The following is a 15,007-nucleotide window of genomic DNA, read 5'->3' on the forward strand; positions in this document are numbered from 1 at the left end:
AACGTTCAACCACTCACCTAAATGGAGAGGCAACTACTCCTGATACTTAGATGCATTTTTTCCAGTCTCGTTATGCCAGTATAGATACGTGTGTGTGTGTGTGTGTGTGTGTGTGTGTGTGTGTGTGTGTGTACATACACCCCCTGGGTATATGGCCTTGTCCAGCTCTCCCTTTGGCCTGACCTCTCCGAGAGAGGCTCCAGGGTCAAGGGCCCCGCAGATACGAGTGGCCTGGAAGCACTGAGGGGCGGCGACCCCAGGCTCACAGGGAAGTCCTTGGTAGCTTCCTGTGAGCGTGGTGAGGCCAGGCTACAGTGGTGCTGACCCTTGGCGCTCCTCCTGCTCACTTCTAGGCATCTCCATCAGCACTGGGTGGGCAGACAGCAAGAAGCAGCTCCCTCCTGCTTCCCGCCACACCCCTGCCCAAGCTGGGGTCAGGACTTCCTGCTCCCATTGTGGGCCGCCCAAGCATAGCTGGGGCCAAAGGGGGAAGAGCAGAAGGCCCTCCTTTCATGTGGATTCAGTTAATGAACCATCAGGACGACAACCGCGCCCATCCTGGTCCCACTGACTCCTGCCCTGTTTTCTCTCACTCGCCTTTGCGCCACCCTGGGAAATGGGGATCGTGACCCAGTTTGCGTAGGAGGAAAGGGAGGGAGGCTTGGAGAGGTGAATGAATGTCAGCTGATCTGTTGCCACAGGGGGTGGTGGCCCACAGCCTGGAGTCTGGGACGGGTTGGGGGTTCAAGCCCTGAACGCTGAGCACACGTGAGGGTGGGAAGTGACACCGTTCCTGCCTCGTGGGGTTGTGGGGACAAGTGAGTGAGTGCAGCAGGGCCTCAAGCATCGGATGGACGCCAGGCGGCAGACTCGGGATGCAGCTTGGCTGCCGTTGTTGTAACTGCCACCGCGTGGCATCGCATTTGGACCCCTGGCTTCCGGCCCCAGCTGCCTGCTGACTGCTGTGCGACCTTGAGCAAGGCTGTGCCCCTCCTGTGTCTGGGGAGGCCCACGACCCTCACCCCACAGGCCTGGCATGAGGATTGAGTGAGGAGAAACCCCTAAACTGGATCAGTGTGGAGGATTGGAGAAAGAAACCAGAAGCTTCCCAGGGAAGCTCCTGACAGGAACTCTGCTCCCCTCACCCCAGGGGCAGCCCTTGTGGGGCCCCCGGGGGCCACGCTGTCTGAGCTGAGCAGCTGGTCTTCACGGACGGGGTCTCCGGAACCCATTTATTTTATCCTACTTGACTTACAGGCTGCCTGTGCAACATGCGTGCACACACACACACCCATGGGTGCTTCTCTGAGCATTTGTCAGATACGTATCCATACGTGTGTGCGTGTGTGTGTGCGTGTGTGTATTTCAGCATCCTGAAAGGGCCCTCCTCATATGCCTGTGGCTGTGATTCTGTGTATCTCTGTGGGTATGCGTGAGCATATGGGTGTGCTCAGCCATCTGCCTGTTTGTGTGTGTGCACGCAGGGAGTGTGAGCACGTCTGTGCGGTGTGTGGGGGGGGGCATTCGTCGCCGTGCATCTTTGAGTCTGTATTTACAAGGGATGGGGGGGTCCCTCACTTCCATCTGGCCGTATGTGTGGAGCACCTGCTGTGTCCCAGGCACCCTGCTGGATGCTGGGGACACCACAGGACCAAGAGGGACACACACCCCTGGCCTTCTAGAGCTCACACTGAGGAGGGGAAGGCTGGACACAGGACATACTAAGTAGTGTGTTTCAGAGCAGGACAGGAAGTAGAAGGAGAATGAAATGGGAGGGGACCACTATACGGTGGACGGGGAGGGTATCCTGCAGGGGGTGGCCCTGAGCTGAGACCCAAGAGATGAGAAGGAGCCAGCCATGGGAAGATGGGGGGAAAGTTCCAGTAGTGGGAATGGCATATGCAAAGTCCCTGCGGTGGGATAGGGGTCAGGGTGTTGGAGCGGCCCAGACAAGTCCCATAGGGCTGCAGCCTAAGGAGAAGGAGAGAAGCTCTGACGGAGAAGGGCCAGAGGGGCCTGTGGTGTCCATGAAGGGACTAGGTTCTTATTCCGGGAGCATGGGAAGCCCTCAGGAGACACAAATGATTGTTTTTAGAGCAGGGTCCTCGGCCCCTGGGCGGGTACGTGTGGCATAGGATGGTCTGGGAGCTGTGTGCTTACCGTTGGGACGAGCTGCCCTGAGACCCAGGCCTGCAGCGTGGGCCAGGGTGGTGTGGACTCCTGCCCCCGGCCAGGGGACCCCACTCCTCACCCTCCTCTCCCCCACCCTCCAGACCTGGACGAGTGTGCGCTGGGCACCCACAACTGCTCTGAGGCTGAGACCTGCTATAACATCCGGGGCGGCTTCCGCTGCCTGCGCTTCGAGTGCCCTCCGAACTACGTCCGCGTCTCCGAAACGTGAGTGCCCCCGCCCGGCCCGAGGCCTGGGACCCCCGTACCCGTCTCGTGCTGTCCGGGGGAGAGGCCGTGGCGCCTGCCTCCGCCCCCCCTGCTCCTCACAGGCCCCGGCCACTGGGTCTGTGGTCTAACCGACCACACGTGGTACAAGTTAGAAGCACCTTGCTCAGGGTGTGGAGAGCCAAGGGAAGAAAACTCGCGGAAAATCTCTGCTCCTGTGTGCGCACACACACACGAGTTGCTGTTGTGTAATGCATTATCCCAACACTCAGCCTCTTTACAGACAAATGGCTGTTAGGGTCAGGAAGCCGGCAGCAGCTTAGCTGGGTGGTTGCAGCTCAAAGTCTCGTGGAGCTGCGTCATCTGAAGGCTTGACTGGGGCTGCAGGACCCTGCTGCTCGCTCATGTGGCTGTGGGCAGTAGGCCTCAGCTCCTCCCCGCGTGGGCCTCTCTATGAGGCTGCTTGTGATGTGGCCTCCCTTGGCACGGGTCATCAGGAGAGCAGGTGACAGCCCTTTGTAACCTAATCTAATGTTAGAAGTGACATACCATCCCTTCTGCCGCTGGCCACACAGCGAGAGGTGGGGTACCCTGAGAAGGGACCACGCGAGGCATGACCATCAGGAGGCGGGACACCCGGGACCATCTTACGGACCGGTGACCACACTTCTTGTTGATAACTTCTTAGCATTTTGCCATACTTCCTGTCCTTTTTTTTTTTTTTTTTAATTTTAACATTTTATTTATTTTTGAGAGAGAGAGAGTGTGTATGAGCAGGGAAGGGGCAGAGAGTGAGGGAGACATAGAATCCGAAGTAGCTTCAGGCTCTGAGCCGTCAGCACAGAGCCCGACGTGGGGCTCGAACTCATGAACTGCGAGATCATGACCTGAGCTGAAGTTGGATGCTTAACCGCCTGAGCCACCCAGGCTCCCCTTTCTTGTCCTTTCTTTACTAAACATACGTTCTTATAGAGTGCTTTTGTTTTTCCTATAATTCAGTTGTTTCCCACTTTATTTTACTTTGTAAGGTATTTTCCAGATGTACATTTTTAGAATTGCAAACGTGACATCCGCTTTTAAAACTATCTTAACAACAGGGGCGCCTGGGTGGCTCAGTTGGTTGAGTGTCCAACTTCGGCTCAGGTCATGATCTCATAGTCTGTGGGTTCAAGCCCCGTGTTGACAGGCTCAGAGTCCACTTCAGATCCTCTCCCCCCCCCCCCCACCCCTTCTCTGTTTGTGCTCGCTCTCTCAAAAATGAATACACATTTTAAAAAAGTAGTTCAACAACAAGTGGGCAAGGCCAAAGTTCTTGCCCCTCCCTCCCCCTTGCAGCCAAATCTCATGGCTGCTGAGCGTGTCCACCTTCCCTCTTAGCCTGGCACAAGTTTCTCCCTCTTAGCTGTCTCACGTCTCTGCATGCGGCACGCCACGAGCAGTATGGATGCGTTCATGATTCCCGGCTGCCCTGCTGGCAGTTTGCCGTTTTTCAGCACCACATACACCGTAGCATCCATGTGCATGCGCGCTGGGACATTTAGGGGAGTGTGGCTGGGGCGGGCTGGACAGGTAGCCTCCCTTCTGTGGGTCTTGGTGGCCCCGTCTGCAACGTGGGGATGAGAGCAGCGCCACCTGGGGGCAGGCACGCGTATGAGATGAGGAAAGACAGCGGTGAGTTGCGGCCTCAGTCACTTGTGGCTGGTGACGTGGTGGTTGTCGTGGTGCCTGTCGCGCTTCGCCGGTTGGGGACCTCTGCTCAGAGGATCCTGTACAGCTGCTTGCTGGGGCCTGGCGCCTGAGCAGTGTCCGTTTTGGAAGCAGTGAGCTTGTAGACGGTGATTTAGTGGCTCCGAGAGTCAGGAAGGGACAGAGGGGTGCTGTGCTCAGAAATCAAGGCCCCCGGTGGCTTTGGTGGAGGCTCACCCCCCATTGTCACTGTTGCGTGGCTTGGCCGAGCCTCCAGGCTTCCTCAGGCAGGGGTGAGGTGGAGCCCCATGCGGGCTATTGGCCCCGGTCTGCTTCCCCTGGAAAAGGGCAGGCCGTTCCGAGTGAGGAGAGGAAATGGCTCCAACGGAGAGTCAGTTGCAGAAGAGAAGGAATTTGGAAAATGATTAAAACCATCAAAACGCTGTGCCCGGGGAATCTGTGCAAATGGCAAGCGTGCGAGTGCAAACAAGGTGGACGAAGGTGGGTAAGAATGAAGGGAGGGAGGAAGAAGGCGAGTGGGGGACACATGCATGACTGAGGGCTGCTAACACACCGTGCCAGGCCGATCGCGAAGCCCTGCGCATTTATTAACTTAGCCCAGCCAGCTGGCGAGACCACGGGCTAGTAGCCCGTCTTACAGATGAGGAAACTGAGGCCCAGAGAGGTAAGGTGACTCGGTACGCCGGGGCTGGCCGGCCCTCAAGCCCGCGTCTGAGGCCTGCGCCGTGTTGCGGACGGTCGGACGTCAGGGGCGGGAAGGCGCGGACGCACACAAGCCCCCGGCCCGCTGACCGAGCCCCCGTGCATCCCACAGGAAGTGCGAGCGCACCACATGCCGTGACTTCCTGGAGTGCCAGAACTCGCCGGCACGCATCACGTACTACCAGCTCAACTTCCAGACGGGCTTGCTCGTGCCGGCACACATCTTCCGCATCAGCCCGGTGCCCGTCTTCGCGGGCGACACCATCTCCCTGACCATCACCAAGGGCAACGAGGAGGGCTACTTTGGCACGCGCCCACTCAACGCTTTCACGGGCGTCGTCTACCTGCAGCGCTTGGTGCGTGAGCCCCGGGACTTCGCCCTGGACGTGGAGATGAAGCTCTGGCGTCAGGGCTCCGTCACCACCTTCCTGGCCAAGATGCACATCTTCTTTACCACCTTTGCCCTGTGAGACGCCTGCCCGCCTGTGCCCGCCTGAGCGCCCCGCGGGGGCCACGGAACCCCAGGATCCTCCTGCTGTGTCCCTGCACCAACCCTTGCGCCCCCTGCCGGTGCACACCTTTCCGTGGTTGCTGAACACCGCATGTGTGGGGCCGGGTGAAGGTGGTGTTTTTACTATAACTCTGTAAATTAACTTAATTTTGCTGACTCGATTCCTACTGGATTCCTGGGCCTCTCCCGTGCCCCAACCCGAGGGAGGAAGCTTTGAGGGCAGTTCAGGGTCACTGTAGGTGCTCTGTGGGTGGAGTCAGAGGGCCAAAGGCCGAACAGTGACTGAAGAGGAAACACAGCGGCCACGAGGCGTTGTTTGGACTTCGCTGGGTGACCTGTCACCAAAGTTGATATTCCATTTCATATCCCACTGTGATTTGCTCTTTACTTTAAAAAAAAAAAAAACCATGTTAAGTGTTTTGTTGAATTGTAGTACCTGCACATTGCAAAAAAATATATTCAAATAGTAACAAAGGGTTATAAAGTGAAAAAAGAAAACAGTTTACTTTTTTGTAAAGTGTTTGCGTTTGACGACCGTATCTGCGTGTCTCAGGGTTCCCTAGCCTGACCCATGCGTCTGTTGATCAGGACCTTCCTTGAGGCCTCACTCGGAGTTTGCCCCGAACCAGGAGCTCCCTTGGGGGTGAAGGGATCGCAGTATAAATGCATGCCAGCTTTGGGATCCTTCTTATTTTTCTACTCTTCCTTTTCTTCCTCCTCCTTCCCCAAATGTGGACCTCTGCTGGTTTGTCACTCAGGATATCGTCTAGAGACTCCAGGACTGGTCTTGGTCACGGGGGCCTGAAAACATCAGGTCAGACAGAGGATGTGGACAGGAACCCCAAGATGAGAATTCATCTTTTTTCTCCCATGTAGGTTTCTGGGGCCTTGAGGCTGGGGCAGAGGAGGAGGGCTGAGAAGGGAAGAGACAGGCCCAAGGCCACCCGGGTGTCTGGGCCCAGGTCTGAGTCCCCCACATGCACCTTTGCTGCCCCCCTTGGCTCTTTCTCTAAGCCAGCAGAATTCAGATGGAGGCAGTGTGTGACTCCAGGGGCCTTGAACGAGATGTGGTGGGTGGCAGGTGGGTGGCAGCCAGCATTGAAACAGCAGAGACAGAATCACAGTGCTCTGTGCCTGGCAGTGGAAGGAAGGCTTGTGCCATGGAACAGCAGTGCACGTGTCTGTGTGTGTGTGTGTGTGTGTGTGTGTGTGTGTGTGCGCATGCGAACGCGTGTGCCACACGGCTCCAGCCATGCTGCCACCTGGGAACCCCCACCGCACGGCCAGATGTTCTCATTCTTCAAGGCAAGCTCCCAGACCACATTTTGATGTAAAATCTTCCAATGTAAGACGCGGCGATTATTTAAACGTTTTCAACAGTGGGCATGAGCTGGCCTCAAAGTTGGTTGCTGTAAGCCTGCCAGGGAGGCCTCACTGTCTCATGGCCTTTCCTCCCCTCCCTGCCCCCCTCACTGGCTCCGTCCTCAAGGGAAACCAGGGCTAGTGGCCATGTCAGGCATAGTCACTTAGCAGGTGGGGACCAGCAGGTGCTCAACAGGCAGGTTAGGGACACCAGCAGGGGCTAGGGCAGCATCTGGCTGGTGGCTGCTGGCCCTGTCCTACACAGTTATGTCTTCTTCCCCCAGCTCAAGGGAGACTCCCTGTGCACCCTCGAAGTGACATCACCCCTCTGGGCTGCAGTTGCGTCATCAGTGGAGGGGAGTGCCCGCACTTTTTCCCTCGCGGGGCTGCTGTGCGACCTGCCCACAGGATCTGACTTGGTGCCTGGCTCCCCCGGAGGGTCTCGGAGAGCAAGATTTCCTTCTGACTTTAGATGTCTTAAGGTTCAGCGATTCTGGAATTCCACGTCTGCGAGGAGTTTGAGGAGCAAGTGCGAGGAGCAAGCCATAGTTTGAGGGACTGTCTCTACAAGACTGCTCTTGCTTAGGATGCCGGACACAGACTTGGGGGTCCCCATGACCACCCTCAGGTTCATTAATTCACCTGAACAACTCGGGGAAGTTCCAAGTCCAGGATGATAGCCTTGTTACGACAAAGGGGTACGAGGTAGAATCATCCAAGGGGAATGATGCATAGGGTAGGAGAGGTCCGTATCCCCAGGAGGGGTGCCTCTCCTGGTGTGATGGGTGACAGTTCGCACACAGGGTGTTCCCAACCAGGAAGCCGTTGGTGTCCAGCACTTTTTTGGAGCTTGGTCATACTGACAGCACGGCTGACCTTTGGTGTCCAGTCCTTCCTGGAGGTCAGAGCCATCTGGCCTGCCCCAAAGCCCCCATTATGAGTCACATTGTTAGACTGTCCAGTGCCCCATGTCCCCAGGCCAAGCCAGTCCTGTCGGGACATTCCAGGGGCCTAGAGCTCATCTCCCAGGCGCTGAGGGCTCTGCCCTTAGGTAAGCCGAATTCTAGCCCCTGGAGCGGTCATGTTTGGGCATCTGTGTGTAGACTTACTTCTCTCACCCCCTGATCTGCCGCCGTTGGTACCTCAAGATACGCTTGTGCAGAGCTGTGAAGCACAGAAATGAGCTAGCGGTTAGCCAGATTCAGCTGTTGCTCAGCCCGGCTGTTTTCCTCCATCCTGAGGAGGCTGTAACTCAGCGTTGCCACCCACGGGGCCGTCGATGCCGCGTGGAAACCCACCCACGGTGCGGGTGCTACAGCGTGTCCAGCGGGTGGGTGAGGCCCGGCTGATAAGGCTGGGTCCCATGCTGTCACTGACACTTTGCCCAGCCCATTGTGTGTTGTAGGACTAAACGTCTCCCAGGTCGGCCCTCTCGGGTTGGCAGCTTCCGTTCGGCCTTGGCAGGTTCCAGAGGCAGGAGAGGGCTTGGCTTTGCCCATCGGGTATAATCAAGCTAAGAGACCATACCGCTCCCTCCAAGCCTCTCCTGAGATATTAATGTAACGCTGGATAAGTGGAATGCTAGGGTTCCCTCACCGCATAACCCATTCCTTTCTTCCGCCTCAGCTACAACGCCCTTTCTCTCCGTGTGTATACCACTTCTTCCGCCTTTGGAAGGGACGGCAGGTTCGGCCACCGTGCTGGTCTCCACTGTGGGCACACTTCAGATCAGCCGGCTGCAAACTCAGAGGTCCTGTGACCACCCTCAGTTTCGGTAACTCTCTGGAATGACTCAGAGAACTCAAGAAAGTGTCTTGCTTATCTTCACAGCTTTATTGCAGCAAAAGGATACAAATCAAAGTGAGCCAATGGAAGAGACGCACAAGGCAGAATCCAGGAGTCTTGGAGTATGGGGTTTCTGGTTACACTGTCACTGTGGCCTCCCGGATGGCATTACCTCCTCCTGGGCTCAATGTGTGATAATCCCCACAGACCATCCCCCAACAGGGACGCTCACAGGAACCTTTGGAGTCCGGAGTTTGTATTGGGGCTGATGGGTGGTTGGGGCACGCAAAGTCCCCGGCACAAGGTGGCAGCACCATTGCTAATGACGTCACCCGGAGCGTGTGGTCCCGGCGGAAGGGATGCTGCAGCAGGTGCGATGATGCACGCATTTGAAAAACATGAGGGAGCCATGCTCATAGAGACAGCAGAACTGGCCGGTTACTGCTAGATTGTATTGGCCTGCAGAGGGACAAGGAGAAATCTGGGGCTGTTAACAGGTAATGGCTGACGGTGAGGCAGAGCCCTTCAAAGGCAGCTTACGAAGAGGCACCTGCCTGCTGCAGGGGAAGGACAGACACCCCTGAGTGGCAGGCTGCAAACCTGGTTGATTGTGGGAGTCACGGAGCTCCAGGGACATTTGCTGCTCAGCCAAGATCAGTCATGGGAACCCACGGGCCCCAGGGTGAGAAACCCGAGGCCTTGAAAATGGAGGGAAACATCTGGGCATTTGACCCTCTGGAGATGTGGGGGGGGGGAGGCTGCCACTACTCTGCGAGGCAGCCCGTGCCCCCTCGGGAGCCACCCTCACCTCTCCTGGCTGCCGGGCCAATAACTCGGGTTAAATCCCAGCATAACCTGGCAGGAGATGTGCTGGACTTGATAAAGAAGGAAAGAGACTGCACACCCAAGAATTGTAAAAACTCCAGCAGGTGCTGAGAAGAGCCATCCTGAGATGGATTTTGAGGGTGCTTGACCAGCAGAGCCAGAATGAGAGGCTGGATAAGCAGGACTTCACTGAGCTCGGGGCACTTTTGTGGGACACCTGGGCAAGGAACCCGGGGGATGGGGCATACTCACTGCCAGAGTGTCTCTTCGCGGCCTAGACTACACTGATGGCTGATTCCGAGCCGTGGCAGAAGCTGCCAGCTTTGGGCGGGGCTGCAGCGGGTCCAGATAGACATGCAGGCGGCCTTCCCACTGGGGCCAGATGTGTGTTCATCTGGGCCCTAGTGGAGGCCACACAGTCGACCACAGGCACCACGTGGCTGTGTGTCTGGAGCCACTCACTCCATGCTGGGTCTGTCAGACCCACCAAGTCATAAAGTTGGATGAGCCCATCACAGTGCGCCGTCAGGTGGAAACATCCACGGGTAAGCCTGAGCAGGACCAGAGGCGTGAGCGGGCTCCACGAGCAGGCGGTTCAGACCCCCGTGTCACCCATGTCCCAAGCCTCTCCCCTTTGCCTTGTGGAAGTTTCTCTACAACCAGCTGGAAGAGGAAGAAAATGCCAGAGCTTGGTTAAAAGAACGGTCAGCTCAGTACAGGTGCGAATTGGAAACGGATGCACCTGCCTAACAGCCACATCCAGAAGTGACCTGGGAAGACAGCGGACAGGGAGCATCTTCCCAGTGGGTGGTGCTGTGGGCAGCGTCCCAGCCAGCCACTTTGTGTGGAAGGAGAAGTGACCTGAGGTGAGGCAGTGTGGGTGGTGGCCGTTGACGGGCCATCTGGCCAGAGGTCTAGACACGAAAGGGCGGGATGACCGGAGACAGGGGTTCTGGGTGGAGGCCTGTGGGTAGAGGGGTGGGAGCGGGCACAAGCGAGAGGATTTCTGCGTGACACGTTAATGCCGACGAGTGTGCGTCTGCCGGGGAAGGATGATGGCCGGCCAGGAGAACAAAATGGTTCATCCGGGTGACGTTAGCCGGTCCTCACGACTGGCCACCCTACATGAGCACACGAATTTTGAGGTCATGTGCCTCTGAGTACAACAAGCATGAACGCGGAGCCCCGTTCGTCTCTCTTCCGCAAGGAGACCAACGGACCACTTGGTAGCGAGGTGACTCTGTCGTCCCCCTTCCATTCTGGGATAGATGGAGGCTTACAGAGTATGTGGCCCTCCGGCACATGGCGCAGGGGAAGAGCTGAGACACCGGCCCGTGACCAGGGGACCCACGGGTCATGTGCATACCGCATGACCCGGAGGCCGCCAGCCTCACAGGGTGTGGGAACGGCTTTCTGAAGGTGCAAGTGGAGTGCCAGCTGGAGGGAAGCAGGCCAACACGACGGGGGCGGGGGCACCCCGTTAAATCCGAGACCCCCTATGATGCTGTGTCCCCAAGGAAGGGTAAGCCGTCTGGGATCCAATGCAGCAGAAGAGGCCTTGCCTGCTACTGAGGGGTTTTGTCTTCCTGTCCTTGCGACTCGAGGCCCCCAGGGTTGGAGGTCCTGGTCCCTAAAGGGGAGCACACTTTTCCCAGGGGGAACGGCAAAGGTCCCATCGGCCTACCCGTGACAGCCGCTGTCCAGGTGCGTTGGTCTCCTCATTTGCCCAGGACGAGTAGGTGATGAGTGGGGCCTCCACCCTGATGGTGTCGTTGACCCTGGTTAGCAGAGGGGGCAGGGCCGCTTTGACACAGCGGGGCGGGGAGGGTATGTGAGGAGCCCCGACCGCCTCAGGAGCCCTTGCGCCCCTGCGCCTGTGAACAGACGCACGCAGCAACCCCAGACAGTGACAGGCATGACGGTCAAGGTGCGAACTAGCAAAAGCTATCTCGGGATGTGGTTTGGGTCAAACCACCAGCTGAGCCCCCAACTCCTGAAAAAGGTGTGAGGGGACTTTCTGATGGCAGAGGGAGGAGGGGACGAGTATCGGCGGTCACCTGTGGGCCAGCCCCAGTGACAGGAGCTGTGGTCACCCTCCTCACCTCCCTTTTCTGAGTTTTCCTGCCACACAGATGGGCTCACCAGACCCTCTGTGTGGAGAGGGAGGGCGCCATGAAGATATGCCTTGCAGACCTCCAAGTATGGGTGTGTAAGTGCCAAGCTTTCTAAAAAATGTAGTTTTTAATTATTTTTGAGAGAGAGAGAGTGAGCACAAGTGGGGGAGGGGCAGAGAGAGAGGGAGACACAGAATCCGAAGCAGGCTCCAGGCCGTCAGCGCAGAGCCCGACGCGGGGCTCGAACCCATGAACCGCGAGATCGTGACCTGAGCCGAAGTTGGATGCTCCACGGACCGAGACACCCAGGCGCCCCACCCCCACCCGGAGCTGCCAAGCTTTGCAAGCCGTTGCCATGTTACAAGAACACACACTTCCCAAGGGATGCTCCCAGTAGGGGCTGGGCTTTGCAGGGATACTGAGGCAGGCGCCTTCCTGATGTCCTCTGATGGATGGCCGACCGGACAGAGGGTCCCCAACAGTGCTGCTCAGCTTCCTCAGACTGATGGCATCAGGGATGCTTCCACTCGGCACTTCCCTCTCCCTCTCCTGCCCCCAGGTTCTTGCCCAGACCTCTCCCCATTCTCTATCTCAGGCACTTTCCCCTAACGAAGTCCTGGCACGTTTAATCCTGTCTTGGCATTGATTTTAGAGCTGAATTTGTGCACACACACAGATGGATGACGCTGAAGAGGCGATAGTTACTCTGTGATGTCATCTCTGTCGCAAACCGATCCTAGCCAAAAGGTTCAAGGGACCAGGGGAGAGAGGCACTAGGCTTACACTGGGGTTTTTGGGTTATGTGAGTCTGTGAACCCCTTTCTGCATAAACTGGTTTAGGTTGGGGTTTCTCTCACTCACCACTTAACGGCCTGTGCAGAAACCGGGGCCGGGAGGGTGGTGTTAGAAAGGGGAAACCCCGAATGTGGCTGAGTGATGGGGAGAGGTGGGGGTGCCCCTGCCGTGGCCCAGAGATGGTACTTCTTGCCGTCTGGTGGTGGTGAAGGCGCTGGACGGTCCGCCTGCCATATCACCCAAGGTCTTAGAAGGAAAAATAAGGAGGTCAGACAGCAGCGGGCACCTCTTTCTGCTGTCCTTGCGATCCCACAGCAAGAGACAAGCTGAACCTGAATTTGATCTCATCATAAAGCACCCAAGGGTACGAATGTGATGGGGATTATTGTGGCTGTTCTCTGCCTCTTTCTACGGTGGACATTAGGTATGGAGGGTGACTTACGGCATGAGGAGTTATACCCACATTTCACGGCCACCAAAGAGCCGAGGCTTGGGCTCAGTGGTGCTTGGCTTTGATGCTTTCGATTGATGTGTGAGCGTGTTTGGGAGTTTGCAGAGGGAGGAAAGTGTGTATAAAGCTGGGAGGCCAAAGGGGTGGGCTTTTCAGGGCATCTGCGTTTGCAAGCCCCCGGCTCTGAGCACAGCGCCTCACTTTCTGTTTGGGACTCCCTGCCCGACCTTGGAGTCCGTCTGTGCTCGGCCTCGACCGATTAGCACCTGTGTTCCCGCTACGGTGATTGGTTCCAGGGTGGGCCCCTGATGCAGTCCGAGAGGCAGGAAGGTGCCGTGAGACCTTTCCTGGGAATACCGGGCTGACCTTGAACCTGAGGGGCCATCAAGCCTGGAGCTGCTGCCCCCATGTTGCTGCAGGCCCCATGTTGCTGCAGGTGAATGCTGAGGCAGGAGCCAGCCCTGCTAAAGGCCACCAACAGTCCCCACGGCAGCACCTGAGCCCCGAGCCCCACCAGCCCTGCGGTCCCAATGGCCTTTAAATTTTCCTGTGATTACTTTCTTTTCTGCATAAACTAGTTTGGTTGAGTCGTCTGTGAAATGCAACAGGAAAATCCAACGGGATGCTGTAAAAAGTGGGGAAGGGTGTGCCAGGTAAGGGGAACAGCACATGCAAACTCCCGAGATGGGCACAAAGGCTGACACGCCTGGAGACTGGGTGAGGAGTGCAGGGAGTGACCGAAGGCTGGACAGGGAGGCCTCGGCTAGGGCTCTGATCTCATCCAGGCGGCGTGGGGTGCTGTGGAGCCCCTGTGGGGCGGGGACAGGGCCAGATTTGTGTTGTACAAACATCCCCCTGGCTGCAGTCTGGAGAATGGATTACAGGGCTGAAGGCAGGTCCTTAGAGGGGTCGATCCCTCTGGGGAGGTAAGCACCTTGGTGGGTTAAGGCCTCTGGACCTGGTTTTATCACTCCAGCCTTATCTCATGCCCTGTCTTCCTTACCTCCGGGACAAGCCAGTGACTCACTCACCACACTAGGCAAGCCTGCTGGAACTATCTTAGCCAAAACTGGTGACATTTAAGCTCCTGTTTTTGTTTTCTGCTCTTCTGCATGCACTTTGCCCCCCCCCAGACCCTGGGGATAGGCAGTTCACGGAGGTGTGTCAGGTGGAGGCCAGCCACCCTGCAAACACACACACACACACACACACACCTTCCAACAGGCCCCCTGCCTGCCCTCTGACCTCCCTTCTGAGGCTTCCTGGTGCCTCTGGGGCCCAGCTGTGCTCAACCTGCCTGCCCTCTCTGGGCAGAGCCAACTAGAGACAGAGGCGCCCACACGGTGGGGTTGGGAGGGGTGTCTGTGCCGATGTGCCGTCACAATACTTACCTCCCTCCTGGGACCCACGAGGGATGGCCGGTGTGTCTGTGCACAGAGGGCCGTGCGGGGAGCGCTGGGGCCACTGGCCTTTCTGTTGCACTGATTTTCAGACCTTGCGGGGAGGGCTGGCACTCGCCCACACGCGTATCCCTGGGGTCTGGGTCTGCATCCCCATCCTGCCCTTCCCGGCGGGGAGGGGCAGAGAGAGAGGGAGACACAGAACCCAAAGCAGGCTCCAGGCTCTGAGCTGTCAGCCCGGAGCCAGACCCGGGGCTCTAAACCATGAATGCGAGATCACAACCTGAGCCGAGGTCTGATGCTCAACCGACTGAGCCACCCAGGCGCCCCAAACCCTTTATTTTAGAGTAGTTTTAGATTTACGGAAAAAGTGCAAAGACAGTGCAGACAGTTCCCGCACACACCCCCGCCCAGTTTTCTTTATTGTTAGCGTCTTACCCTATTCCACACATTCGTCATAAGGAGTGAGCCAACACCGATACGCTTTTATGAACTGAAGTCCGCCTCTCGTTCAGATCTCCTGGGTTGTTAATCAGTGCCCTTCTTTGTCCCCGGACGCCACCCAGGGTACCACATTACCGTTAGTCATGGCTCCTCTTGGCCCTGATGGCTTGTCAGACTTTCCTTGTCTGAGATGACGTTGACATTGGAGGAGTGCTGATCGGGTGCATTGTAAGACTCCGCCCCACGGAACTCGTCTGCTGTTTTCCTTACGACTCCACAGGGACTGTGGTTTGGGGGGAGGAAGACTCCGGATGTCACAGCATATCAAGGGTGCGTGCTGTTAACATGACACATCACTGTTGGTGTTGACCTTGACCACCTGGCTGAGGTCGTGTCTGTCGGTCTTTCCCACGTAAAGTTACCTTTTCCCTCTTCCCCTGCTGCCTTCTTTTGTGCGCATAGTTTTAATTCTTTGACGGTCTCGTGTTACAGATGGGCTTCAGTTGCTTAATCG

General features: G+C 57.2%; 1 protein-coding gene across 4 annotated transcripts in view; it reads left to right on the forward strand.

Moving 5' to 3' along the window:
- Positions 1 to 5,822, forward strand: part of FBLN2 (fibulin 2) — a 61,567-nt gene extending 55,745 nt beyond the window's left edge. For all 4 annotated transcript variants that reach the window (XM_027042738.2, XM_027042739.2, XM_027042740.2 and 1 more), the window contains 2 exons: positions 2,274 to 2,397; positions 4,919 to 5,822. In XM_027042738.2, the coding sequence (XP_026898539.2) occupies positions 2,274 to 2,397; positions 4,919 to 5,276 (482 nt within the window). In that variant the 3' untranslated portion in view covers positions 5,277 to 5,822. The remainder of the gene's footprint in view (positions 1 to 2,273; positions 2,398 to 4,918) is intronic.
- The last annotated feature ends 9,185 nt before the right edge of the window (positions 5,823 to 15,007 follow it).

The sequence above is a fragment of the Acinonyx jubatus genome, chromosome A2 (genome assembly GCF_027475565.1).
Source record: "Acinonyx jubatus isolate Ajub_Pintada_27869175 chromosome A2, VMU_Ajub_asm_v1.0, whole genome shotgun sequence".
In the NCBI taxonomy this organism is placed as follows: domain Eukaryota; kingdom Metazoa; phylum Chordata; class Mammalia; order Carnivora; family Felidae; genus Acinonyx; species Acinonyx jubatus.